General features: G+C 35.9%; 1 protein-coding gene across 3 annotated transcripts in view; it reads left to right on the top strand.

Moving 5' to 3' along the window:
• The window catches only part of RBM33 (RNA binding motif protein 33), a 182,058-nt gene that overhangs the window by 83,519 nt on the left and 70,719 nt on the right, over positions 1-27,820 (top strand). For all 3 annotated transcript variants that reach the window (XM_036758876.1, XM_036758875.1, XM_036758877.1), the window contains 4 exons: positions 19,134-19,266; positions 19,889-20,232; positions 21,126-21,560; positions 23,811-24,098. In XM_036758876.1, coding sequence (XP_036614771.1) covers positions 19,134-19,266; positions 19,889-20,232; positions 21,126-21,560; positions 23,811-24,098 — 1,200 coding nt within the window. The remainder of the gene's footprint in view (positions 1-19,133; positions 19,267-19,888; positions 20,233-21,125; positions 21,561-23,810; positions 24,099-27,820) is intronic.

Genomic DNA, 27,820 nt, shown 5'->3' with positions numbered 1-27,820 from the left:
TGCAAAGCCCAGTAATTATAGCAATAAAGACAGTGAAGGAATGATGGGCATTTTTTCCTATCAGAACTATAAGTAGTAGTAAGCAGATGTAGTATGAGATCCCTCCAGCTGTCAAATATTGTCAGGCTGGCATGGAAGGAATGCAGTTTAAAATGCAGGTGACATAATGCCCAACATCCTCCATTTGCTAGTGGGTTTCTGATTAATCACGATTACCATACATTATCATACCATCAAATTTAATCATATCAATGAATTCCCATCTGCAGGAGGAACAGCAGCAGCTAAACACTATGGTAACAGCTATTAAATAAGATGGTTTCTAAAATTCAGTAACCCTTTAACTTTACTTGCTGTTTTACCAGAGTACCTTGCACATGATTCATAGCATCGGAAAAAAGCTTGGTTCCCTGGTAACCCAAAGCCCAAGAAATAGATATACTTTTATAGTGTACTAACTCACTTGCTTGTAAAGTAATTATTAGAACTCTTAAGCTGTATTTTAAAATTATGTACTTAGAACAAGAAATTATATTATAATTTTAATTTTTAGTTTAGCAACACAGAATTATAAAATTGGAGAATCAGTGTCAATTTACTCCAACCCACACACAAAAAAAGAATCCTTATTATAACATACCCAACAAGTAGTAGCAATGTTGTATTTAAATAAGCATTTATACAGCACTGTGAAGATGTTTAGGGCTCTACAAAACAAGTAATAGATCTTTTTTAACCTTTTTTCTTTTTCGGAGCGGGGAAGGCAGGGCAATTGATGTTAAGTGACATGCCCAAGGTCACACAGCTAGTAAGTGTGTCAAGTGTCTGAGGCTGAATTTGAACTCAGGTCCTCCTGACTCCAGGGCTGGTGCTCTACTCACTGTGCCACCTAGCTGCTCCTAATAGATTTTCTTAGAACTATTGCAAATACTCTTTGCTCAGAGTATTTTAAGTATCATCAAAGTATTTATTGATTACTGTATAAATATGGGTGTTGATCTGAAGTCTCACGGATTTTTAAAACAAATTTATGGCAGCACTATACAAAGGAAGTTGCGTAACTTGTTTTTAACCAAGATAATTACTCTTATTAAATGTACAACTCCAGTCAATCATGTTACCTATTTGCAATTATTTAAAAGATCATTGAAGATACACAATCTCGATTAAATGTGCTGTTAAGATTTTTCATTTTATATAAGCAAAAGTGACTTTCCCTCTCCCCCGATAACATCGAATATATTCTAAGCCTTATATTATATATTATATAGCCCAAGTGTGACTACTTCTTTCCTAATTGTATCTTCCATAAAGGAGAGAAAACAGAGTAAAAAACCACTTAATAAACATTATCCGCAGCAGAGGTTTTCAAACATTTTGTAGTCATGAAATCATATAACTTTATTGAATACCTTTTAGTTATGCCTTTTGTCTTCATTTCACAGTCATTTCAGCCTTCCAACCTCCTAGATTGAACTCTTTCTTGAAACAAAGAACAACAATTAAGCAAAACCCTCCAATATAGTGAGAAAGGAGATAGATTTCACTATATGTTCTCTAGGATCTGCAATGGTTTTTCTGCTACTTATTTTTTATCTTTCTTTTAATTTGCATTGTTGTCATGGTATTTATTCTCTTAGTTTCTTCAGAGGCAGGGTGTTGTAATGGACAGAGGTCTGTCCTCAGGATCAGAAAGACCTGAGTTGAAGTTCCATCTCTAATACTTCCTTGGCTCTGTGAACTTGGGCACATCACTTAACCATTCAGTGTCCTACCCAGTCCTAATTCTCTAATACTGTAAATTGAAAAGGATGTACTAATCTGTAAGGATCTGGAAATTCTGTATACCTATTGGACCTGAAGTTTAGTCAGTCTCCATCTCCTTCTCTTAGTTCTGTCTATTTCTCTCTGCATCAGTTTATGCATTTCTTCCCATGTTTCTCTGAAATCTTCTTATTCATCATGTCTTTATGTTCAGTATTAATCCATTATATTCCTAATATAATAGCCTTTTCAGCCATTCCCCAGGTGTTGAACACAGACTTTGTTTCAGTTCTTTAATATATCAAGAGTCTTGCTGTGAATATTATTTTATATATTGGAACTTCATTTCTCTCTTTGACTTCTGTGGGGTATATTCCCCATGGTGGGATTGCTAAATGAAAAGGGTGTGAACAGTTTGTCATTTTCCTGGCATAATCTGAAATTGTTATCCATAATGATTGGAGAAATTCACAGTAAACAACTGTGTTTTAGTGTTTTTGTCTTCTCTCAGTCCTGCTCACACTGGCTGTTCTTGGTTTTTTGTTTGGGTGATTGTTGTTGGGGTTTGGTTTTTCTTTTTTGGGGAGGGGGGTCATCTTTGAAAAATCCTGACCTAGAAAGTCATACCTGCATTAATGGGAAGCTGACTTTATTTACTTCAGAAATTGGTTTAGATATTCATGTAGTAGACTAAACATTTTTAGTCATCAGTATCTTCCATTTTATTTCTTCATTGTCCAGTTGGCTTATCTGTCATAACAATTGCACATACACTTCCAAACACGTTGAAATTGTTATTGCCACCATGCGTAAAATTATCAAAGAAACCAAACCAGTAATGCAAAAATTATGTAAACTAAAAGCTAGGAAAAATTCTTATGTTAAATTTCTTATTTTTTAACCATAAATAATCATACTCAGTATGTCTTTCCCTCCAGAAGATGTTAATTTGGTGATTTGTGTTAGGAATGTTGCTTCTAAAGACACTTTGAATGTTCCCAAATTCTGTATAAAATTATGATAAATTCTTTATTCAAGGGTATATAGGAGATGAGTGATTTGATATTTTGGGTGGGATCAGTAAGGAAGGGGCATGTGTGGAAGTTCATTTTTGGCATGATTTCTGGGTTTTATTTAGGACCTCTGTGCATTATGATAGATCTTTCTCCAGTTGATGTACATAATACCTCTGTTGTGGAGCTGATTTATTTTATGATCTGATGCTTAATTTTGTATTGTGGAAGGAAGTAAGAAATTTCAGAACTAATTATTTTGGATTTTTTTGGGGGAAGGATGCTGATGAAAGCTTAGTTTTAATAATATCTCACTGTGGAATGGAAATGGCCTAGGATTCTCAAAGGCAGTGCTAAGTTCTACAGATCAGAGCAAACTTGAATATAGCTGTGGCAATATACTTGTGTCTGTTTCCTAAGAACTGTGTGTCTTGTTTCCTAAGAACTAGTGCAGCAAAGTTGGAAGAGGTTCATCACTAGACAATTGGCCATCATGTCACAGTTTTTGGGGAACCCAGTAACTAACGGATGCTATATCCAGGCCCTGTCTCAAAGGCTTGAGGATACAAAGAGAGGCAAATGACAGTACCCTCTCTCAAGGAACTCAGACCAGTGGGAAACAACATGTAAACAATTGTGTACCAAAAAATTGTATTCAAGATAAATTGGAAATAATCAGCAGAGGGAAGGAACTAGGATTAAGGGATTGGGAATGGTATCCTGTAGAAGATTGGATTTTAGCTGAAACTTGGGAAGGAAGCTAGTGAAGCTAGAAGGCAAAGATGAAGAGGGGTGGCATAATCAGAACTTCACTTTAAGAACATTGTTTTTTAAAAATTTTATTTTTTTTCCAACATTCACTTTTATAAGACGTCGAGTTCCAAATTTCTCTCTCCCTCCCTTCCTACACCTTTCCCCAAGATGGCATGAAACCCGATATAGGCTATACATGTACAGTCATATCAAACATATTTCCATATTAGTCATGTTGTGAAAGAAGAGTCACAACAAAATGGAAAAACTACAAGAAATGAAAAAAAGAGAGAGAAAATAGTATGTTTCTATCTGCATTCAGACTCCATAGTTCTTTCTCTGGATGTGGACAGCATTTTCCATCATGAGTCTTTTGGTATTAGCTTCAAGAAGAGCTAAGTCTGTCAAAATTGACCATCACACAATATTGCTGTTACTGTGTACAATGTTCTCCTGATTCTTCTCACTTCACTGAGCATCAGTTCACGTAAGTCTTTCCGGGTTTTTCTGAAATCTGCCTGCTCATCATTTCTTATAGAACAATAGTATTCCATTGCATTCATATACCTCAACTTGAAGAACATCGGTTTAACAGCTGAAGATGAATTAGAGTTGAAAGAGACTTGAGGCAAGTTGACTCACCACCAGGCTATTGCAGTAGTCCAGGGATGAGGTGATAAGGGCCTGTACCAGAGTGGTGGCAGTGTCGGCAGAAAGAAAGGGGCCTAAGGAGATGCTAGTAAGTTTGATCTTACATCAGTGGACAAAGTAGCTCTACAGATAAAACCACTAATTCTTTGGAAACATTGAAAGAAGATTGATATTTCTTCCCTTATAAAAGATTTAAAGACAACCTTGTGGTGTTTTCTGACTCTACAGACTGCTTTGCTGGCTACCTCTCTGCCTTTGTTGTTCATTTTTTGCACATTGTTGTTCATTTACACCATAATTTAGAATTGAAGTTAGTTTGAATTTGGCATTACCTGCTACGTCAAATCAAATTTGACTTCTGATGTGTCCAAAATCCAATATAACCAACTTGTAAAGGCATAAATACCCTGCTAGCAGTTTCTTGAAAACTTTGAGTTTCTGTAATCCTGAAAATAAGTAGAATCCTCTAAAACCTCAGATAGTTTTTATATTTCTATTTGTGTTTGAGTGTTATGGAAGAGTGTGTATTTATAATTAAGGCCATCTGAACACTGAATTAAATGTAAACTGTACTTTAGTGAAATGATTAGAAATAAAATTAGATCTGATATTTTGAACCTTAATTGTATAAGAAATTTGTTGTTGATAAGCTTAAATGTATGAAAATAAAAACAAAAATACCTTTTTGTATATTTACTAACAAGTATTTTTCTGTTAACAAGTAATATTTCTGTGCTTAGTGGAGCCCTTAGAAGAGTTGATGGCCTGAAGTGTTATTGTTGTGCTCGTTCATGAGTCCACTAAGCAATTTTAGTCATAGTGTGAAGCCTAGGACTGGCTTCTATCTCTGCATACTATGTATTTTTAAATTTCTAGAACCATTCCATGTGCAACTGTTCTTGCCTTATGAGTTATAAAATATCTTCCAAAATGGGCTTTTAGGGAGAGTTTTTTTTAAAGACTGTGGTCACTTTTGAAATAAGAGGATTAACATCTTGTGACAGATAGTGATAGTTTTAATTGTGTCATAGGTTATAGTGGTCATTTGCATTTAAACCATATAATCAGAATTAACTGAGTGGCCCTACTTAACTGTGGAAGGGTTTCTTATATAGCACTTTGCATTTTAAGTTAGATTAATAAATGAAAACATGTTGTAGAGGAAGGCTGTAATTTATTGAAAGATTCATGAAGTTTCAATGACATTGTTAAGGTATTTAATTAGTCTTATGAAAGTGTACAGAGTGACCCTTTCAGGAAAGCTGATAAGTCATATAATAGCTGTTAGATCCTCTTTATGCCTTGCATTATAAGATTAACTTTGTGCTAAGCAATTTATGCAAAGTTTTCATCATTTTTGGTGGGGGGAGTAACCAAAGTTATCAGCACCTTATGAATAGATTATTACAGATAAAATCATGTAATTAACAAGAGATGTAGAAAAGTAAAAGTACAATTTGTGTAAGAATTATATGAGAAAGAATGTTAATTTCTTAACTAGGAAGGATATTTAAAGGGATAAAAAGAAAACGCAAAATAGTGTAATTTTTTGAAAGGATTAAAGTAGCCTTATCTTATATTCTTTCAAGAGGCAGGATTGCTTAAGTGTATAAAAGCCATGTTGAATGAGGTATTTGTGTCTATGTGATGAATTGTAGAAACAACTGCACTATAGTTTTGGTAGAAATAATTAGTATTATATAATTGTGCCTCACACATATTAAATAAGAAAAGTTGATAATGATTGCATTTTGACTAGTCTTTAGATTGTTAATCTTACACTGTTTAACATAAAGACAAGTTTGCCATGGTAAACTTGTAAATAATATGTTATAACAAAAAGCTCTGTACCAAGAATCAAAAAACTTGACTCCTAGTCCTGTGTTTGCCACTTATTAGCTGTATAAACTGGGCAATCTCCTCTTTCCATACCCTTTCTTGAAGATTTTATCAGCATCCATGAATTCAGTTATCATAGATTTACAGATGCATCTGTGTAGCCACTTAGTCCACTGATATAAGATTGCAACTTATTAGCATCTCCTACTTAGGCCCCTTTCTTTCCTCTGACACTGCCACCACTCTGGTACAGGTCCTTACAATCCTCTTCCTAATCTATCTTCCCCATAACTACCAAAATAATGTTCCCAAAGTCTTGCCATTTCACTGTCTTGCCCAAGAATCTTTAGTGGCTTCTTAAATCCTCTAGGATAGAACACAAATTCCTCATTTGAATATTTAAAACCCTTCAGGATAACATACTACCATCAAGTCTTCCCCAGAGTGATGTATCTGTATACTTTACCATCTAGCTTGCAAAGCCATTTCTTTATAGTCCTGAGCTTTTAAAGTCCTATTTCATTTTGGAAAGCCTTTCCAAGTTAATCAGATGACTATTTACTTTGACCCATCTAGTTTAGACTTGAAACTCCCATGATTATTTGTTGTCTTTGATTTCCACTCTGATTTTATAGTTAACCTAACAGCCCTCTTAATAAAGTGCAGTTCTTTGTGGATATAGTCAGTCACTGTCATGATAAAGTAACAAGACAGAGTAAATACTTACTATACTGTGTTACTAATACTTATACTATAAAAGCTATTTAAATTCATTCATGTAATTATTTAAAACTTTTTATTCTGTTTTTACTCTGTTCACATTAGGACCATTTCGGATTGTAAATTTGCAGAAGGCAGACATCATTCTGTAATTCTCCTTGTGTGATACCTAACTTAGTCCCAGATTGACTGCCAATTAAAAGCTTTATATTTTGTGACAGCTTTTTTCTTTCTATAGGTGGTATAGGAGGACAACTTAATTCATATAGTTGAATTCTCTAGCATTCCAAATCATAGTAGTCTTTTCCTCTTCTTCTGCAGTTAGGCAATGCCCACTTGAGTTTTCTTTCATCTGCTTTTCTCTTTTCATCTGTGGCTGCTGGAATAGTTTAAATCCCTTCCAAATACACTTTGATGAATTGTGCTCTCCTTCTCATGCTCTCCCTCTTCCTCCCCCTCCCTCCTTTCTCCCTCTCCCTCCCTCTTTTCTCCCTCCCTTCTCCCTCTCTCTCTGTCCATCTCTGTCTGTCTGTCTGTCTATCTCTGTCTCCTCTCTCCTCCCCCCCTTTGGGCATGTACATGTATAGCATTTGTCTTTTATTTGATATCTAAATTCCCCAAGAGGTCATATAGCTCTGGGGTTATTCAAAGAATGGGGCTTTACTTTAGGTATTTAATGAAAATCATAATTATTTATGAATTCTCTGACTTCATTTTAGTGCATTAGATGTCCTAGTGCAAAAGCTTCCACTATATTGGACACATGTGATCTCATACTTAGCATATTATAGGATCCTCTCTTATAGCTGCTCTCAGGTCCTTCCATTAGAGAATTTATTTCAAGTCCTCCCAAAGATAGACTTTCTCATTATAGATAGGGTAAAATTTAACAGGGACAACTTGAGTGGCTTCTCCTCATTTATAAATAAAAGTTCTGCTGAATTTTTTTTGTACTTATCTTCAAGGTTGAATCTGGGGAAAGTCTACTCATCCTCCTCAACTTTTTCTTAAAGCTTGTTGTTCATGAAGTAGCAGAATGAAATTTCAGAGAGAGGGACACTATTAGTTTTCAATAAAAATCTCAGACTGCTACAAAAGTACATTACTGCCTGGGTTTCTGAGCACTACTGGATTTGCTAGGAGATTATTTGAATGCTCACAAATTCTATAGACATTTTTAAATACTCTTTGAAAGAACTGAAATCCATTTTGGGCCATTAATATTTGATCCTTTGGAATTTTGATATTGTTCATCTCTCCCCAAATCATCCATGAGTTAATCAGCACTTTTGTATGCATATATATGTATGCATATTTATGTATGTATACATGTGTATGCACATATACACCATCAAAATTCTTCCTTTCATATTTTAACCTGTGTATTAGGTTTTTCTCCCTTAATGGAGCCTTTAAAAACCTTTAACACTCATGTTTTTCTTTAGGCTTAACCATCTTTGAAACTTACTGACACCTTTTATTTACCTGCAGGTATTATTCTACATCATCCATTCTAATATATCTCTTAAAAAGTGCTAAGTAAATCTTTATACACTGAAAGACTGGTTGAAAATTAATAACCCAGAATCTCAAATTCAAATTCCAGTAGACTTGACTCAGACCTATATCCTTTGAACTTATATAAAAATCTAGTACTGTGCTAGGTAACTTTAAGAATTACTTTTAAAATTTTAGCTCTCTCTAGACATTAAAGGTTCTGTGGCGTCTTTCATATAAATAAGGATTTGCCCTGGAGTCTAGTTAAAAATCCTGAGGGATAGAACTGGATTCTCTGAGTATAGCACACTAGTGTATTACTCATTTTATAGAAATTAAGGTTGTTTTTAAAAAATCTGCTCATGGTTTTATTTTTATTTATTTGTAAATTCTGAAATGATTTTAGAAAGTCTCTTAGGACTAAAGTTTTTAGCTGTCAGATTTTATTACAAGCAATTCTTTAGTTCAGAAGTAAAGGATTTCATCTTGTTGGGTTTTTTTTTTTCATCTTCCTCCCCAGTACTGTATTTTGTGGCCATTTCACTGCTTATTGGTACCATTATGAGAGAGAAGCTGACACTAAAAGTGGCGAAGGAGCCATATGCCAAATGTCCAAGTTTGGTTGTTTCATGTCTACCTCTTTATCTGTCATTTTGGCTTCTTCGTAGGCTTGGGAATTTTTATTGGGGCCTGAAAAGATGTACTGATGAGGCAGCTATCTCCTGTTTCATGTGGATGTAGAACATATGTCTGTCACTAATCTGGCCTCATGGCATAGTGAAAACAGCACAACACTGGGCATCAGGACACCTAGGTTCTAGTTATTGACAGTATTTCTAGTAAAATTAGGTTCATAAACTTGAAAAATACATCTGACAGCTATAGTATTAGTCGATCTCTTCCTGCTTATCTTCTTGCTCCTCATCTTGGCGCTTACATTGAGCCAGGCAGTTTTGTTATTTGCCTCAATATGAAAATACCTAGAGAAGACCGAAGGGTAAGTCTGATGGCTACTTGACATCTTTGTCATTATTTGTGGATTTTTGTTGTCTTTGTTACCAAGTAAGAGAAACGGATATGTGCAGGTTTATTTGTCACATGCCTAAGTAGAACTTCAGATTATGAGATTTCTTTATGAAAAAGTCTTTTCTGTATTTCATTGTTGTATCTGTTGCCACCTATTTGTGTAAAAGTACATATGCAAGTAAGTAAAACCTGTCCCACTGTCTTTCTCTCAGTGATTTTACCATAGGTAATTGTTAACCCACTTTTGTAAACATTTCATAAGAGCAATCTGTAAGGCATAGTACTTTCTTCATTAAACTGACTTAGAGATGTGTTTTCTTCACTTTTTAGATTCAGTGGGGGGATTTTAATGAATTTTAGCAACTGTCATTACAAGTTAAGAACTGCTCTTTTGCCATAGAGTAGTGTAACAGCTATTTGGTTTGATGCCTAAGCCCGTCATTTTGGGTAAGAGATCTACCCACAACTGCCATACACACCCTCCCTAATATTATTTTAGATAATTTAGAATTATATTGGCAATCCTAGATACTTGTGCCTATTTGTTTCTACCCACATCTTGAGACCATTCTTCCTCAAAAGCAAAAACATTCTAGAGTCCTCTTGCCTCAGTAGGTGATTGGCTCACCATCAATTTTGATGCTTGTTTCTGGAACTCAAACATCTTATTTTCTGGTCGCTAGTTTTTCCAGAACCTGTCTAGCATCTCAGCTGCATTATTCCATTTTCTTCTAGGTATGAAGTCATAGTTGGTTCATTATTTTCCATGATCCTAAACACTACTTTTAATATAATGGAGCCTGATGTTTTGTTAGCCTTTTTAATAGTTATATTACTCATTGTTAAATTGAAGTTAACTGAAACAAACCCTCATGATGTTGTCCATATGAATTGCTGTTTTGGGACTTTTTGTCTTGTTCTTTCACAGTTGAATTTTTGAACCTAAGTATAGAACTTTACATTTCACCCTGTGAAATTTAAGGTTACTAATTTTATCCTAGTGTTCCAACCTGACAAAAACATCTTGAATCTTTATCTTTACATATCATATTAGATATCCCTCCCAAATTTGATTTGTCCAAATCATTCACAGAACAAGCCAGTGCAGCAAATATTTGTTAATCACCTACATTTGTTCAAGCTGCTGGAGGTACAGAGGCAAAATGAAAAACCATTTCTGTCCTAAGGGAGATTCCATTCTTACAGAGGAGGGGAGGGAGATCACATTTAAAGAGTCAGAGATCATGAACTACTAACGAGAGATTAGAAAAGGTTTCCTGAAAGAAGTAACCCACAAATTGGGATTCAGCTAAAGTTCTAAAAGTAGAGGGGACAGTGCAAAGATACGGGGATGAGAAGCGGGACAGAGCTAAGTTGGCTGCATTGTAGAATGTGTGAAGGGGAATAATGTGACATAAATTTGGGAAGATGTGTTGCAGTCAGATCATGACGGGCTTTAAGTGCCCAAATAAGGCTCTTTTATTTTAGAGGCAATAGGGAGCTTTTTGACTAGGGGAAGACTTGACATCTGGTTGTATATGTAGAGTGAAAGAAGGAATCGAGTAAATGATTCAGCAGAAAAGTATCTCTTAAGCTCCAATTTAGGAACTAAAACTGGAGACATGAGTAAGTCAAAGAAAATAATGATCATTATCAAAAATGATAAATCTAGAGATCCTCTAAAGATTAACTCAGTAATTATAAAGAATCCCTAAGGAAAAATTGGATTTTTCCACCGGGACTGCATGAATATCTAGGAGAAATAAAGCAAGAGATAAAAAATGAGTTAAAGCTCTTGAAGAAGGAATCGAAAGAATTAATAGGATATAAAATAAAGTAATAAAATTCATACAAGAAATGGAGTCCCTGAAAATCATCTGTGAAAATCAGAATAGACCAAACACATCAGTGACTCAAAAGACACAGGTGATAATATCAGAACAAAATCAAAAGATTGGAAGAAAAGAAAATGTAAGATAATTTGTTATTTAAAAAAAAACTGACTTGGAAAATAATCATTATTGAAAACTGCTCAGATCTCTTAAAACCAGAGGAAAAAAAAGAAAGCAAGAATCCACTAGTCTTCTGGGAAGAATCATAAATTAAAGAGTACCAGAAATGGCACAGCCAAAATCTGGAGCTCCACCGTTAAAGAAAAAAGTATTGTAAGCACCCAGAAAGAAGCAGTTAAAGTGACAAGGAAATAGTCAGGATCTACAAGACCTAAAAGCTTCTTCTGAAAAGGAGAAGAGATGTTGGGTTCTTCGTTAGCATTGTAGTACAGGAGTGAGGCCATCACCAGTCGTCCTAATCTGTATCTTGCCACAAGACCCAGATGGCTCTTGCATAGTGGCGCAGCCCTCTCTCACTTAAATCTCATTCACTTAAAAGTCATAGCATCATTTTCCTGTTGTCATGGTCCTCTTCGAGAATGAAGGACAAAAGACAACACATGAGAACATTCCAAAAAGCAAAAGATCTCAGCTTACAAACAATAATTTAACCCCAAGCTGCACATAATCTTACAGGGGAATAAAAAAGATTGTTATTGTAGTAGAGGACATTCAAATATTCCTGATGACCAGAGAAGGAACTTTGAAATACAAACACAGGACTCCAGAGAAACTTATAAACTTATTTGAGCAACTAAATGTTGCTGTTTGAAGATGTGGTAACATCCTAATACGGGTAGAAGAAAAAAGTGTCCCCTTAAAAGCTTAATATCTTCAAAGGGAACCTAGGGAATTAAATTTTAAAAACCAGACGTCTTGGGTGGGACATGGTTATTTTCTAAGACTGAAAAGGGGAAAGAAAAGATGTGGTAAAAGGAAGAAGGGGATGGAACTTCTTTTTTATAATGAAGGTTCATAAGAACATACAAGGAGAAAGGGTCAGATTAGAATGGCCATCAGATAATGGTGATGCTGATAGTAATAACACATATAGAGCTCCTATTATGTGACAGACACTGTGCTAAAACCCTTTTCACATGTCTCATTTGGTCCTCACAAAAAGCTCTGGGAGATGTGTGTTGTTATTATCCCCATTTTACAGTTGGGGAAATTGAGGCAAACAAATGACTTGTCCAGTGTCACACATCTAATAAGTGTCTGAGGTCACATTTGGGCTCAGGTGTTCTTTAGGCCCAGTGCTCTATCTACTGCGCCATCTAACTCCCTCCCAGATGAACTTCATGTCAAAGACAAAGGAGAGTTTTACATGCAGAGTTCAGTATTGAAATTTATCAAACTCAGCAGAAGAACAAGCAGGAATTAGGGGCAGGCATCAGGAATAGGGGGCAGAGAAGAGAGGTGGTGGTTAAGATATAGGATAATGCTGAGAAGGCAAAACAGGCTTCTTGAACCTGTAGGGGTGGGTATAAAGGGGGAATGGATAAAAGTTAAGAACCAGAAACTAAAGGAGTGCTTTAGTTTGCCTTTAAGACAATCAGGGAATGGCTGAACAAATTGTGTGTTGTGAATTAATGAAATACTGTGCTGTAACAGATGACAAAAGGTGATTTCAGAGAATACTGGGTAGTATGAACTGACAGAATGATGTGAGCAGAACCAAAAGAGCAGTTTATACAAGGACAACAACATTGTAAATGAAAAATATACTTTAAGAGACAGTAATGACCAGCCGTGTCTTCAAAAGACCTGTGATGAAACATGTCATCTGCCTGCTCACAGAGAGATAGTGTGTACAACATGCAGAGCCATACATTTTTGGACATGGTCACTATAGTGATTCATTTTCCTTGACTGTTTGTTACAAGGGTTGGGTCCCCCCTCCCTTTCTATTTTTAATTGTTAGGGAGAGGAGTAGGGCAAGAAAGTTAGTAGTGGTGATGCAAAAAAAAAAAAAGAAAAGAAAAAAAAGGGCAAGCCGTTGTAGCATTTTTTAAATGCAAAAAAGAGAACAGAAAAAAGCTAAATAAGGAAGCACAGATAACCAGGACAGTTTTTAAAGTAATGTCATTTATTATATGCTTTCTTAAAAAGCAAGCATAACAACATTGTTATCTAAGTAGTCTTTATTTTGCTGTTACGGTTAGAAACATCTGTTTCTGTTGCTTAAAAAACTGCAAAGAAAAATGTATACAGTATAAATATGAAGTTATTAAGTAAGAAATACATACAAAATAATTAAATACAAGGTAGTTTGGGAAGGAGGGCAGAGAGAGAGACAGAGAGATGAGTAAAGGCTCCATGCGGAAGATGGTGCCTGAGCTGCATTTTAAAGGAAAAGAAGGGCTGAGCTGGAGGTAGAGGGAAGAAAGGAGTGCATTTCAGGCACGGTGGATGTGTAGTGGGAAGGTAGAGACAGGAGATAAGAGTGCCTTGTGTAAGGATCAAATTGAGGGATTGTAGAATGAAGGAGAAGTAATGAATTCCAATAAAGTTGAAAAGATAGATTGGCACCAGGTTTTTTGTATATGGCTTTAAAAACTTAACAGGGCAGTTTATGTTTTATTCTACATGGAAACTATTGTAGTTGATTAAGTAAGTCTAGCCCCCTGGTTAGAACAACACTTAAGTAGAATTACCTTGGCAAGAAATGTTTGAGATGGGGTAGCTGGGTGGCTCAGTGAGTAGAGTACTGGCCCTGGAGTCAGGAGGACTTGAGTTCAAATGTGGCCTCAGACACTTACTAGCTGTGTGACCTTGGGCAAGTCACTTAACCCCAATTGCCTTGCCTTCTCCCCTCCAAAAAGAAAAAAAAGAAATGCTTGTGGCAAGCAAGACTAATTAGGAGACTGTTGCTGTAAATCTAGCTAACATGTTGCCAAATCTTATTGCTTCTGTCTTACACCACTTCTTTTTTCTGTTCTCTTCCGTCCATACAGCCACCACCGTAGTTTAGGCTAGTTCATCTCATTGCAGTATCCTCATAATCCGTCTTTCTGCCTTGGCTCTTCCCCATTCTCTCTGTCAGACAATTAACATTTATTAAGCGCCTGCCATATGCAAGCATGGTCCTAAACTCTGGGGCTGCATCAAGACGTAAAAGATGGTCTTTGCTTTCAAGAAGTTTGCAACATACAAGCAGCTATGTACAGACAGGATCTACACAAGTAAATTGGAAATGATAGTGATCGTAGCTAACATTTACAAAGCCCTTGCTATGTGTCAGGCACCGTGCTGTCAATAGAGGGAAGATGTTCTCAAGGACTATGATAGGTTTCTTGTAGAAGATAGAATCTCAGCAGGAGCTTGAAGGAAGCCAGGAAGCTCCATTGTCTACACAGTGCTAGAAGTGATTTTCCCAAACATGTCGCCTCCCCCCCCCCCCCCCCCGTAATCTTTAGTGTTTCTCTTCTTTTTTACCTCAGAGATCAAATACAAACTTTTCAGTTTGACATTTAAATCTTTCACAACCTAGCCCCTTCCTAATTTTCTACTTTTTTGTGTACTTTATGATCCAGACTTACTGACCCACTTGCTATTTATCACATATAATATTATGTTCCATTCCGAACTCTGTGCCTGGAACTCACTGTTTCATCACTTCTGCCTCTTGAAATCTGTTTTCCTTTAAACTTGAACTAAAACACCAGGAGGCCTTTCCTGGTCCCCCAAACTGCTAGTGCCTTCCCCTTTAAGGTTACACATCTTCCTCATTAGAATATAAGATTATTGAAAGCAAAGACTATTTTCTTTTTTCTGTGTATTCCTAGCATTGAGCACAGTGACTAATACATAGGCTCTTAATATCACTTGATTGATTGATTTAGAACTTTGTGGAATCATGATGTCCAGTCTTCTTTTATTTTAAATGAGGAACCTGAGATGCAAGACATTAAGTGTCTTGTCCAAGTCATAGATGGTTGTTGCATGGTAGGTTGCAGAGCTGGGATTTTTGAACCAAGGTCCTCAAGGTGCAAATCCAGCATTCTTTTCTTAAAGTCATATCCTCCAAAATAAGGAAATTTGAACGACTGGTTTTGTTGGAAAGATTATAAGTTCATTTGGACGTGATTAGTTTGAGATTCCCCTCAGGATATCTATTTGGAGATGTCTGATAGGCATTTAGTGATGTCCAGCTGAAGCTCAGAGAGATTGGGGCTGTATATATAGATGTAGAAGTCGTATGCACAAGAATCATTGAGCTTGTGAGATGAGAGAGACAAAGCCATACCCACACTTACGCCTTCCAAGATGCAGTGGAATCCACCTACCTTTAAAGCATGGGACATAGACGATAATCCCGCAAAGGAGATTAAGGAGTAGTCAAACAAGTAGAAGAGGTGGAGTGAGCAGTGTCACGAAAATCTATATAGGAGCAGAGTACCAGAGGGAGGAAGTAACTAAGAAAAGACTGCTCTATTTAGCAACTGAAATAATTATAACCGTAAAAAGTAGTTTCAGTTTAGTGGTGAAACTAGAAGTCAAAGTGAAAGGGAACAGAATAAAGGGAACTAATATTAATGGTTTTTCCAGGAGGTTAGATATTTAATAGAAGAGAAAGATATAAAATATTAACTTTGAGAGGATGGTAGAGGCCATGCAAAGGTTTTAAAGATGTTGAAGATCTGGATTTATAGGAGTCTTGGAAGGAACAAGTAGACAAAGATTGAAGGTTGGAGGAGTGTGAAGCAGTAATCAAAGCAGCAAGCTCTTGGAAAGGAATAGGAGGGGAAAAGGGATCAAAGGCAGAAACATAGAGGATGGTTGGATTAAGCTGAAATGAGTAGCTAATGGAGAATGAAGGTGTAACTTTAGCAAAAAATAAGAGGTAGTAGGGCAGAGGGCTCTGGCATGTTATTACACGCCTAATCCATTGTTAATCAGGCTATCAGTAAACCCTGACCATATCCGGTTAGTGGTAACTTACCAGTGACACCATGTAACTTCCACCCTAAATAAATAAACAAATAAATGAGCATGCGTACACCTAGACTTTCCAGATAAACAATTCAAAATTTTATGAACTGGCAAACAGTTCATTCAAAGACCCTGAAATTACTGACCTTTGTTTTAGTTTTCCCCCCAATTTATTTTAGTCAGGTGTAGGCATTTGATAACATGGCAGTTGAATTGCAAATTTTGGAAGAAGTATAACTCAATAAGGCCCACCTCAAGCTAATAATGTTCTTTGGAGAGTGTGTGTATGTTTGTGTGCACATTATTTCCTGAGGCATTGCAGACCTTTCACCAGTAACTTGTTACCTATGAAAGTCTGACCTTACTTGAGAGAATATTAATACAATTAGCAAAATAGTATGAAGTCTTGCATTCTAAGAAGCAGACATTAAGTACAAGGTACAACACTAGGTGCTACCACACACAAAGACCAAAAAAGAACCAGTCTTTGCCCTTGAAGCAATGACTTTTTTTTTTCTTAAATTAGGCTTTTGACTATGAAAGGAAAGAGAAATAGGATAATAGCTTTGAGAAAATGGTAAAGTGGAAGTTTCTGTAGGAGAGGAGAGACCAAGATGTATTCACTAAGTGACTGGGAAGGAGTCAGTAGATAGGAAGAGGGTTAATATTGTAGGGAGGGGAGTGGTTCAAGGGGGAAATTTAGAGAGTCAGCATGACATGGGGGAAAGAGGCCTGACACTTTAGAGTCAGACAACTCCAGTTGGTATCCCACTTTCGATGCTTTTTTGTGACTTGTCACTTTATAAATTAAATTGATTAAACTATGGTGTTTTTAATAGACTCACATATGAGTTACAAAATTAATTCTTCGTATAAATAGGATAATTTTGCCCATTGTTTATTGATATATATTTGTACATATACACATGTCTATATACATGTGTACAAATGCACTTGATGAATTATAAGGCCTAAAATAGTTTCAGTTGTAGAATAAAGACTTCAGTAATGGCAGCAGATAGGTAGGTACAAGTTGGACCTGTATTGAAATTCCCGGTAGGTATTTAGCAAGCAGTAGTGAGTGAAACAATCTTGTTTTTCCCAGTATATCCTAATAAAAATAAAATTATGATTTATGAATTGTTGCATATAAAAGCATAGCACAGGTGTTTTTGCTATCTTCAGTTTGTGTTAAGTGATTTATATTAAATGATAACATGTTTCTTAGAGTATGAAAAAGTTTATAGGTAAGTATGTAGTCTCATTTATAAAGTACATTTCATCCTTGGTTACTACTAATGTTCATCTCTACTGATTTATTTGCTATCATGAAATGACTTGGTGGCTGTCTATTTTTAAAACTTAGTGATATTTTAACTTGATATACTGCTTGAAATTTATATATTCACTTTCTCTGCTGCTAATTAAATGCCTCTGAGGAAAGTCACACAGTGGTGCAGACTGGGTGCACCAGAAGTTATCTAATCCAGTGTTTTTATTCTTCTCTAATTATCTTACCACACTTGCTGCATTTGCTCTTCCATACATTTTCACTTCAAGCTTCCTATACCATCCCTTGTCTTCTTCCTAGAGAACATTTCACCTCCCATTTTGAAAAAAAATCAAAACAGTCCATCATAAGCACCTTTTTTTCTTCATGGAATATAGCACTTCAAAACCTTGGTTTATCTTCCCCCATTTTCTCCTCCTTTGCCCCTGGTCTCAGATGAGAAGGCCTTTCTCACTGCTGATGCCAACACCCTTCCTCTGTTTGTACTCTTAGTCCTGTCCCCATCCATTTAATAGTATAATAGAGCTATAACCAGAAGAAATTCCAGATATCATGTAGTCCAGCTCCTTTGTTTTAAAGAATTGGAAACTGAAGCACTCAGGGAGGTTAAATGACTTGCCCAAAGTCACAAGATATTAAGCATCAGAGGTGGGATACCACCTAGGGTTGTCTGACTCTAAAGAGTCAGGGCTCTTTCCCTGGGGATGGCCCTAATCCCTGAAATTCACTCTTATCTTATCCCTTACCTCTTCATTCTCCCAGCTTTATTCAAAATTCACCTCACTTGTTATTCCACTTAGTGTTCATTCCCTTCTGATGTCATATTTTTACTTGTTTGTTTACGTGGTATGTCCCTCAGTTTCTGCTTTTGTAAAATGAAGCAGTTGATAGTTGATTTTGTAAAATGAAGCAGGATAAGATCTCTAAAGTCTTCCAATTCTAATTGCTTAATATAAGGCTGAATCTATAAATAATATCCTTAATAGCTTAATTATTTAAAAGAGCTTTTTTTTTTCTTAATTTACTAAGTATGTAACCAATGGGACAGGTCACTTAACCACCCGGAACCTCAGTTTTCTCATGCTTAAAATGAGATAATAATACCTACCTCGCACAGTTGTTATGAGGAACATGTTATTGTTATGTACATGTAAACTGTTTTGTAAATCATAAAATGTGCTATGCATATGTTAGCTATTGTTTTCAATCAAACCATTTTGTGTTCACTAAATATTTATAGTAATTTGGTTTTTTAAAAATCGTTTACATTTTCTAAAATATCTATATGGTTTTATTAAATATTTCTAATTTTATTATTCTACAAATAGATTTTTTTTCCTCTGAACTCAGGCTGCTTCATTTCTATAGCTTAGGGTTGACTAAATTGATGGCAAAGAATAACATGGTTTAAGAAGATAAATGTCAGGAGCATTTTCTAAAGTAGACATCCATCCTTTTGGATTAATGGGAAAGAAGGTCAATAACTGCATGGATTTCAATAAGCTTGGGAAAAGTAGTATTCCTGTGGTGCAAAATGATATGAAAACATTGAATTCTCCTCTAGATATATTATTTCATATTGCGGCATCATTGCCTATTTTGATTGCCTACTTATACAGAATATAAAAATACCTGATAAATCAATTAATATTTTCAGAGAAAAACGTTGTATTCTGTGTGAATATCTCAGAAGTGTTGGTGAGTTTTCATGCCTTTTCATAGCTTAGTTTTATTTTTTTCTTTGTTTACTAGGTTCCTCCAGAATTTCCACAACATACTCCTGGGCCTGTTCCTACCAATTTCAGCCAGCCCCCAAGGCTTCCTCTCCAGGACCAATGGAGAGCCCCACCACCTCCTCAGGACAGAGACCATTTCTTCTTAGGAGGTACATCAATAAAAAATTATGTAATTTCAAGGAACATTGTTAATATAATAAGTCTCCTAGTTATGTTCATAGTATTAAATTCCTTATCTATAGATATATTTTAATTCAGTTCAAGCATCAGCCTCTGGGATTTCTTTAATTACAGGATATTCAGCCTTACTCCAGTAGCATCAGTTGAGGAAAGTTTTGTTTGGGATCTGAAATTTATAGGATGTTGAATAAGGGATGAGTTGTTAGAAAATATCCAATAATTGTTCATTTTGTTTATATTTTTAAAATAAATTTTTGTTTCCATCTAAGAAGTATAAACATTCAAATGTATGATCAAGAAAAAATGAAATTACTAAGGTGACATAGATTAAAGAAAAAGTAACAGGAAAGTAATTACAGTAATATATTAAGCTGTCTATTTGAATTTAATTAGTTTATACTGATTATTTTAAAAGAAGAAAATACTCAGTGACATGATTTGGTAGGAAAGGGGAAACTTTGTGGCTTTTTAGTCTGAATTGAACCTTCAGTCCTGTAGGGTCAAGTTAACATAGTTCTGTTTCATCTTAAGATGGTACTAAGAAGTTTACAGTCTCTATCAAGAAGATAATATGCTTGTAATATCATTTAGTTTCAGGAGAACCAAGGTTCCCGAGCCATCCTTTGTTTGAGCAACGAAGTCCCCCTCCACCACCACCACCTCCCACCATTCTTAACAGCAGTCATCCTGTTCCTACTCAGAATCCTTTGCCTTTTACTCAGCCTGGACCAGCATTTAATCAACAGGGACAGCAACCAGTATTTCCCAGAGAAAGACCTGTAAGACCAAACATTCAACCTCCAGGTCCAGTGGGGATTCTTCACTTCAACCAACCTGGCTCCGCGAATACACGGCCTTTCATTCCTCCCAGACAACCATTCTTACCTGGCCCAGGACAGCCATTTCTTCCAACACACACACAGCCTAACATGCAGGTATGGAAGATGAATAAAACTAACTTCATTTAAAACAAATATAGGCAAATTTGATATTTAGAGCCATGTACATACGACTTGTTGTGAACATTTCTTATTAAGAAAACTAAGTCTTATTAAGTACATTGTTTGCCATGCTTATAAATATAATCTGTGTCTCTATAATTTAACTTGTAGGAGGAGTATTTGAAAATTGAAAGCAGTGACTTCTTTGGAAATGAACAAATTAATATTAAGATTTTATTTTACTGCACATTGAATTAGAAATTTTTGTATTCTGTTCATCATTGTAATGATTCCTTGAATTAGTTAATTCTGGGAGGATTGTGAAGTTATTATTTAAAATTACACTCCTAAAGGATATACGAAAAATTTGTGTGTATTCTGTACAAGAAATGGTAATCCTGTTCACTTACTGTTATTATTTGAAAGTCTTGAGTGCCCTCTGCTGATAAAAATGGATCTTGAACTTGATACAATGCCCTGTATTTAGAGGGCTTTTCTTGTAAGAAGAATCTTCTTTTTTCCTTCAAGTTCACTCTGAAAATATCAGAGAGATGCGATACGTTTGGTTTCTAGGAGTTCAGCTTCTCAGCACATTTTATAGATACAACAGGCATAAATACTGAAGAATGAAATTTATCGTACTTGAAGAAGAACCAACTTTTAGTAATACTAACATAGGGATAATGTTAAATTTTAAGGTAATAGTCTAGCATAAATGAGAGTCTATTACTAACTCATCATAGCAGATCTTAAAATGAAGCTTCATTAGGATCATCTAAAGTTTGCCCCAGTAAATCGGCTTTTTCTAAGAAATTGATGTTAGAGTATAATAAATGCCAATATGTATCTTAAATTGTTTTCCTTCTTTTTTTCATTGAATTATGAAGGGACCCTTGCATCCTCCATTGCCACCACCACATCAACCCCAGCCTCAGCCTCAGCAGCAGCAGCAGCCCCAACATCAACAACAACAGCCCCAGCATCAACCACAACATCATCAGCATCAGCCCCAACACCAGCCCCCGCTTCAGCCCCAACACCAACCTCCTCACCAACCTCCACATCAGCCTCCACCCCAGCATCAGCCTCCACATCAGCCCCAACATCAACCCCAGCACCAACCTCAGCACCAACCACCACACCAGCCTCAGCACCAACCTCAGCAGCATCAGCCTCAGCATCAGCATCACCATCACCTTTCTGTCCCACCACCACCTCTGATTCCCATGTCTCAGCCACCATTTAGGCCTCACATGCAGACTTCTCAGCCCCAGCAAAATAACAATAGAATGCAGTGCCCTCAGCGACAGGGTCCAAGACATGTAAGTATAAATCAATAGTCTGAATTGTTTCTTAAGTCATATAATTTAAAATAACAGCTTTTCTGCCATAATTTAAGATAGTCATTGATATGCACACTTTTATTCCGTTTCCTGCCTTATCTACCCATTTATGATATTCAGGAAACCGATGGCATCTGTTGTGTGTGTGCATATGTATATGCATTCATGTATATGCATATGCTTATTACATATATGTGCATGTAAATGTAACACACACATACACACATACATTCTGAGGAAAAAAATACTAATTTTACAGTTACTTTGTTTCAGCTTAGGCTGTACATGGAAGGATAGGTACAAAAAATAGACTGTTAAAAAGCTGTTGGGGCAGCTAGATGGCGCAGTGACTAGAGCACCGGCCCTGGAGTCAGGAGGACCTGAGTTCAAATCCAGCCTCAGACACTCGACGTAATTGCCAGCTGTGTCACCTTGGGCTAGTCACTTAACCCCAATTGCCCTGCCCTCCCCCCTCCAAAAAAAAAAAGGCTGTTATATACTTTTTAGATAGTCTCTCCACTTTTGTTTAAGGTTTACAATTTTGAACACTTTAATTGTACTGCTATTGTAAGTGTATATCACGTTGGTCTCTGTATACAAAACAATTCAAACTTTTTTTGTAAATAAAAGGTCTGTATTAAAAATTCTTACCTCTGGAAGAACTGATAGTGCGCAAAAGGAGAGAATGCTATTTGATTTCCTGTATCAGGAGCAAGAAGCAGTGTGATTAATGGAAAGGATACTGAGCCTCCACTGAGCCTACCTGGGTTGTAGTCTTAGGTCTGGTATAGATTTATTGTTGCCTTTTTAAAAAAGTATTGGACCACCTTGAGCTATAGTTTTATCATCTTCACCTACTCTTTTAAAGCTACCCCTTTATCTCTTCGGTAAATGTTGTGGGGTTGTAATGGGAAGACAGACTCTTAAGTGCCCTAACTTTTTTGAAACTGGTAGGAGATTTTATGAGTTCTGTGTGTAAAACCTGCAGCCCAGTGCCCAATGCTCTTAAGCATCTACTATGTGGTAGGCACTAAAATGCCAGCATAAAGAATGAAACTTATTCCTATTCCCATTGGTTAAAAAATGCTATTTCACAGAGTTTCCCATCTCCCTCAGTAATCTTCTGGAAACACACTTTGTTTGTATGAACTTTGTCATAGAGATTAAATTGACTTCATTTTGCAGAAGGGGAAAGGAAACTAAGGCTCAAGGAGGTTGTGATTTTTGCAGGGGTCTCACAGGTAGCAAACACAGAGGTGGGATTCAAGTCGAGATCCTCTAACTCCAGACTCAGAGCTCTTTGCACAGTACAATGCCTCCTCCTAAGATTTAATCCCTGTCCTAAGATGTGACTTCTCCCCTTCCTTCTGTACTCAGATATCCTCTACTCACCTTTGTTATTCTCGTGTGTGTGTGTGTGTGTGTGTGTGTGTGTGTGTGTGTGTTGTGTTTTACATTTTAAAATGTGTCCTTTAGAGCAGTGATATCAAATTCAAATGGAAATGAGGCGACCACTAAACTGATCCTAAGCATCCCTGCAGGCTGTATCATGATTTAGAAAACCACATATTAATATAATCTATGTTTATATTGTTAAATATTTCCCAATTATATTTAATGTGGTTCAGGCCATGTTCAGGAATATTGTTGGCTCATGCCATGGGCTGTGTATTTGACACCTGCCTTTGGAGTGTTTTTCCTCTTCTAAGAAACATACCTCTTTGGAAAATTGCCATGCGTACTGGATGCTTTTTCTTTGTTTTCTGCCAGTGTCATTGGTCATTTTATTAAAATACTTATCCATCAGTGAGATTCATCTCTTGTGATGGTCTTTTTCTTCCATGCTAAATGAACTTTAAATCACATGTTTAAAGCTGACAAATTAGCCTTTCCAATTTAGATAGAAGTATGAGCCCATCGAAAATATCTATACTGGCTGGTCAGACACTCTGGTTATCGTTGTCTTTCTCGCTGCAGCTGTCAGCTGGTACTGCGTAAGTTTTAAAAACATAGCTGGAAATCCCTTGCTTGCATAGAATTACAAAATATTTATGTGCTTCATTAGGTCAGAGATTTCAGAATTTTGGGTAAATTATAGTGTAAATAGTGGGGTTGGGGGTTAGGAGAATCTACTCTGATTGTAGAATTGTTTTCTTGTTTATGTACATTTTTTGGTCTTTTTCCCAAGTATCTATTTCTGATTAGAAATTATCTTTTTCCTTATGACAGAGTGCAGCTTCACAGAATGTTGTCAAGCGGCCAATTCAGCAAATGCAGCCAACTGCTCCAAGAAATAGCAATTTGCGTGAATTACCAATAGCACCATCCCATGTTATAGAAATGAGTAACAACCGTTGCTCCTCTACACCTGCAGCACAAGTGAAACCAATTACAAGTACCCCACCCCCTTCAAGATCTGTTGTAGGTGTCAGGACCCCACAGGGAAAGACTGAAATGAAAGTTAAACCAGTCAGCCCTGTGGTTCAAGCTAAAGTAGAAGTAAAAACAGAACCAGAGGTAAGACTTCTGTTTTTATATGTTTCTGCCTCTCAAACCCCAAACCTTACATTTCATCTATATTCATTCCTTCACTGTCTTGCTTTCCACAAAAAGATCCTGCCACTTTTTCCTGGACTGTGGTTCAAAAGTGAGTCTCTTTTCCTATTATTTATCTCTTGACCATCTACCTGTTAAGCTATGAGAAGCTTACTAATCACTAGGACTAATTTCTGTCTTGACTGCTTTCCTGTATTCTGTCTATTCAGTTTTCAAACTGACTTTCCAAGGAGTGGTTCTATTAAAGCAAAGTGAGTATCTAGTTAGCTTTGATTATGCCATTCACTCTCAGACTATTGTGGCTTACTGTCGCATATGGCTAAGACCTCAAGCTCTGTGCTCTCCTTTCGGTTCTCCTGCAAAGGTTTACTTCTACAGCAAGATCTGCTTTCAGTATGCACCCCATACTTGGACATCCATCATGTATGCAGTTTGGAAATTCCCTTCTTTATTCAAATACCCCATGAAATTTGTTCTCCTAAAGTTAGAAGCTCATAGATGGGAGAGATGTAAGGAGCCTCAGAGACCATCTAGTCCAGACTTCTGTCATTTACATTTCTTTACTGACTATTGTAATTGAAAGTGAATTGGTGATATATTCTCTACCTTCACCTTCTCCAAGTTTGTAATTCTTTTGAATCACTTTAGACCATATCAAATAACACACCTTTCATCTATATATAACTATTCCATTTGATTCCTATATTTGTATAGTTGGTCTTTATGTCTTATTTTCGTGTATCATCACTCTTAACATAGTTTTAGCCACCAATATAGTTACTTGGTTAAAAAAAAGTAATCGGTGATATTTATGTAGCTAAATAATGTATAATTACTTATACAAAAGGAATAAATGTGGTATAAAATGAATGACCTCAAGGTTCCAAGTTTGGAATCTTATATACCCTATGAATTTAGTCTTGCTTGCTGATTTATTTATTTACAGGGATGCATTGGGAGGAGATAGGGTGATTTGGGGGATTATGGGATTTACTTAATTTGGAGAGGCTGACATAGATATAGTTATGCTGAGTAGTCTTTAGGTGAGAAAGGTAGCTGATGTATCTTTAATTTTTCATTCAGTAACAGTTATATGCATTAGCAAAGTTAAGTACCAGTGCACTTTGAATGACACCAATAAATTTGTCCTGCTGACACAGTTAAATTTTTGTTTCTATCAAAGATGTCTAGTGACATCAATCCAAGGCTAGCACCAAGAATAACGTGTGGACAGTGTTTAGATATCTTTGGAATTCAAGATTCTAGGAAACTACTAAAATTCTTTTTCCCCCCTTCAGCCTAGAGCTTTGGCAATCTGTATTGCTAGTTGAGCTTTGTTGATCTTATGATATCCAGTTAATATTTTTATATTTAGCTAGTGACTTTAATTTGGCTCATGTGAATGACAGTCATCTTTTTTGGTTAAAAAAAGTTCTCTAAGGACCTATTATAGCAATTTTGTGGTACTTCTCACAGATCCAAAAATATAATTTTCAGAGTTAAATTGGTCTATACATATATTTTATTTGTGCTTAATGTTAGTCTTTACATTCAGCTGTCAAGTTTAATATTATTCATAACATCTTCATGGGAGAAGGTGGGTATTATTTTGCTTGTTGTAATGCTAAACAAGTATGTAATAAACAGGGTTAACAAAATAAATTGATTATTACTTGCCTTGTAGAAATAATTCTTAACGTTTATAAAAGGTTTCATCAGAGAATTAATTTAAATTAGAAGCTACCTTAGTATATTTAAAATAGTTTGATTTAGAAAAATCCAATTACTCATATAATTGTAATTTCACTATAAGATTAAAAAGGTAGACTGGTTTGGGAAACTTCTACTTTAAGATGCTTAACTGCAAAGAAAGAAATATATTAGAATAAATAAAAATTATTACCACTTCTGTAAATAGGTTATGAGAGAGATGACCAGAGGGGCCTTTAGACTTTATTTTCCAGATGTTCTTTTGGTGTAGTTTATCTTGATAACAAATATTTACATATAATTGTAACAGTTTCACAATACTAGTTCAGTCTGTTTTCTAAGAAAGTTTTTATGAGAGTGTTGGATAGTAAGTTTTGAAAGCAGAATTTCAGGGCTAAATAGAATTTGCATGATAAATTATGAGAAATTACTTAACTGTGAACATAAATGTTAGTTTGGGCAGTAAACATCTTAATAGCTTAGTAAAATGTCTTAATATTATCACCACTAATGGAGAAGAGCAGCAGCTCCCAGGCAGCATTATTTGTATTTGACATTTAAAAAATTAATATTCCTATCTTAAATTCAGGGTAATTTTGCCACTGGCTTCACTTCTCAAAACTTGCACCAAAGATTTATAGTGGTGTGGAGTAGAGTGAAGCTAATATATTGTTGTGACTGATTGACAGATAATTGAGAGGTGATTGACAATTCTCATTGCGGTGTAATCAGAACTATCTCATACTCTCAGGGAATTAGTTCTTCTGGATAGCTGAAGAATTAACCCATTGAGCACAAGCATGTCTGAAAGAAGTCTTTTTAAAATGTTATCATAGACTTCTGTACTTTCCTAAGACAGCACACTGACTATCCATGCTTTAAACTTTTTCTTGATGACTTGGTATCATCACTGTTAACGTAACTTACTATACTTTATTGTAGTAGAGTAATAAAATAGCTTTTTTAGGAGCCGTTGAGGTATGTAGATCTTGTCACCATATATCCAGACAGCCCTACGCCACTTTCTTTTCTGCTTTTATTAGTTTTTCTGTCACCCTCCTGTTACCTCTCATTTTTGTATGTTTACCTAACTCTTTCCTTCTAATTTGCTGTTTCTCATCTGCTATGAACTTGGAAACTGGAAAATCAGTCTTGTTAGAATTGTGCTTTAAGTAAGAGTAAATAGACCTTTGGTGAGAATGAATGAAATGCATGAGGTTTATTGTCTAGATATTAATTTTGCTTGCACAAAGGCCTTTTTACTTTACTTCCTCGTTCTTGACTATGTTTCAGATATGTGTGGTTGCCAAATGGGTAATGGATGGATAAGGTGGTATTTTTTGATGTATACACTAGGGGGGAAATGCATTTTTTTTTTAAAGAAAATATATAATCAGAATACATTTCTTTAAATATTTCCTGTTTTGTTTCATTTTCTCATGAGTATTTTTTTGAGAGTTGCAAAACCTCTACAAAGGTTATTTGACGCACAGTATAGTGATTTCAGAAAGGTCTTCGACTAGAATATTAAAGGATTCCATATATACCATTAATATTCCAACACTGCATTTGGCAACATTTTGATTCTGAAGAGAGTGCATGAGTTCAAGGTCAGAGAGATTGACTTGTGCTGTTCATTATAACCAATTATTGTGTGACAAATGAGTTTGAGATCAGCCTGAAAATTCTGTAAGAAAAATCAATAGTTCTAATCAGGGCCTTTCAGGTCATTTACTACCCTACCTTTTGTTAGTTTGTCAGAAAAGAGCAAGATAAAACCTGTGTGTGACAGCGGGTTGCCTTGGTATTGTTGCCATTTCCATTTGAAACATATTTTGATAACTTAAATGAGTACTTTAATTGGTTTCAGAAACTTATAAATGAGTAGAAATTTACATGATTTCATTTTTAATATTCTGATAAGATTCTGAAATTAGCTTTAGCTGGGGTTCCTCCCCCTTCCAGAGGCAAGG

Source organism: Trichosurus vulpecula, chromosome 5 (genome assembly GCF_011100635.1).
Source record: "Trichosurus vulpecula isolate mTriVul1 chromosome 5, mTriVul1.pri, whole genome shotgun sequence".
In the NCBI taxonomy this organism is placed as follows: Eukaryota; Metazoa; Chordata; class Mammalia; order Diprotodontia; family Phalangeridae; genus Trichosurus; species Trichosurus vulpecula.
Note: the sequence above shows the minus strand (reverse complement) of the source record. Positions and strands in the feature narration are given on the sequence as shown.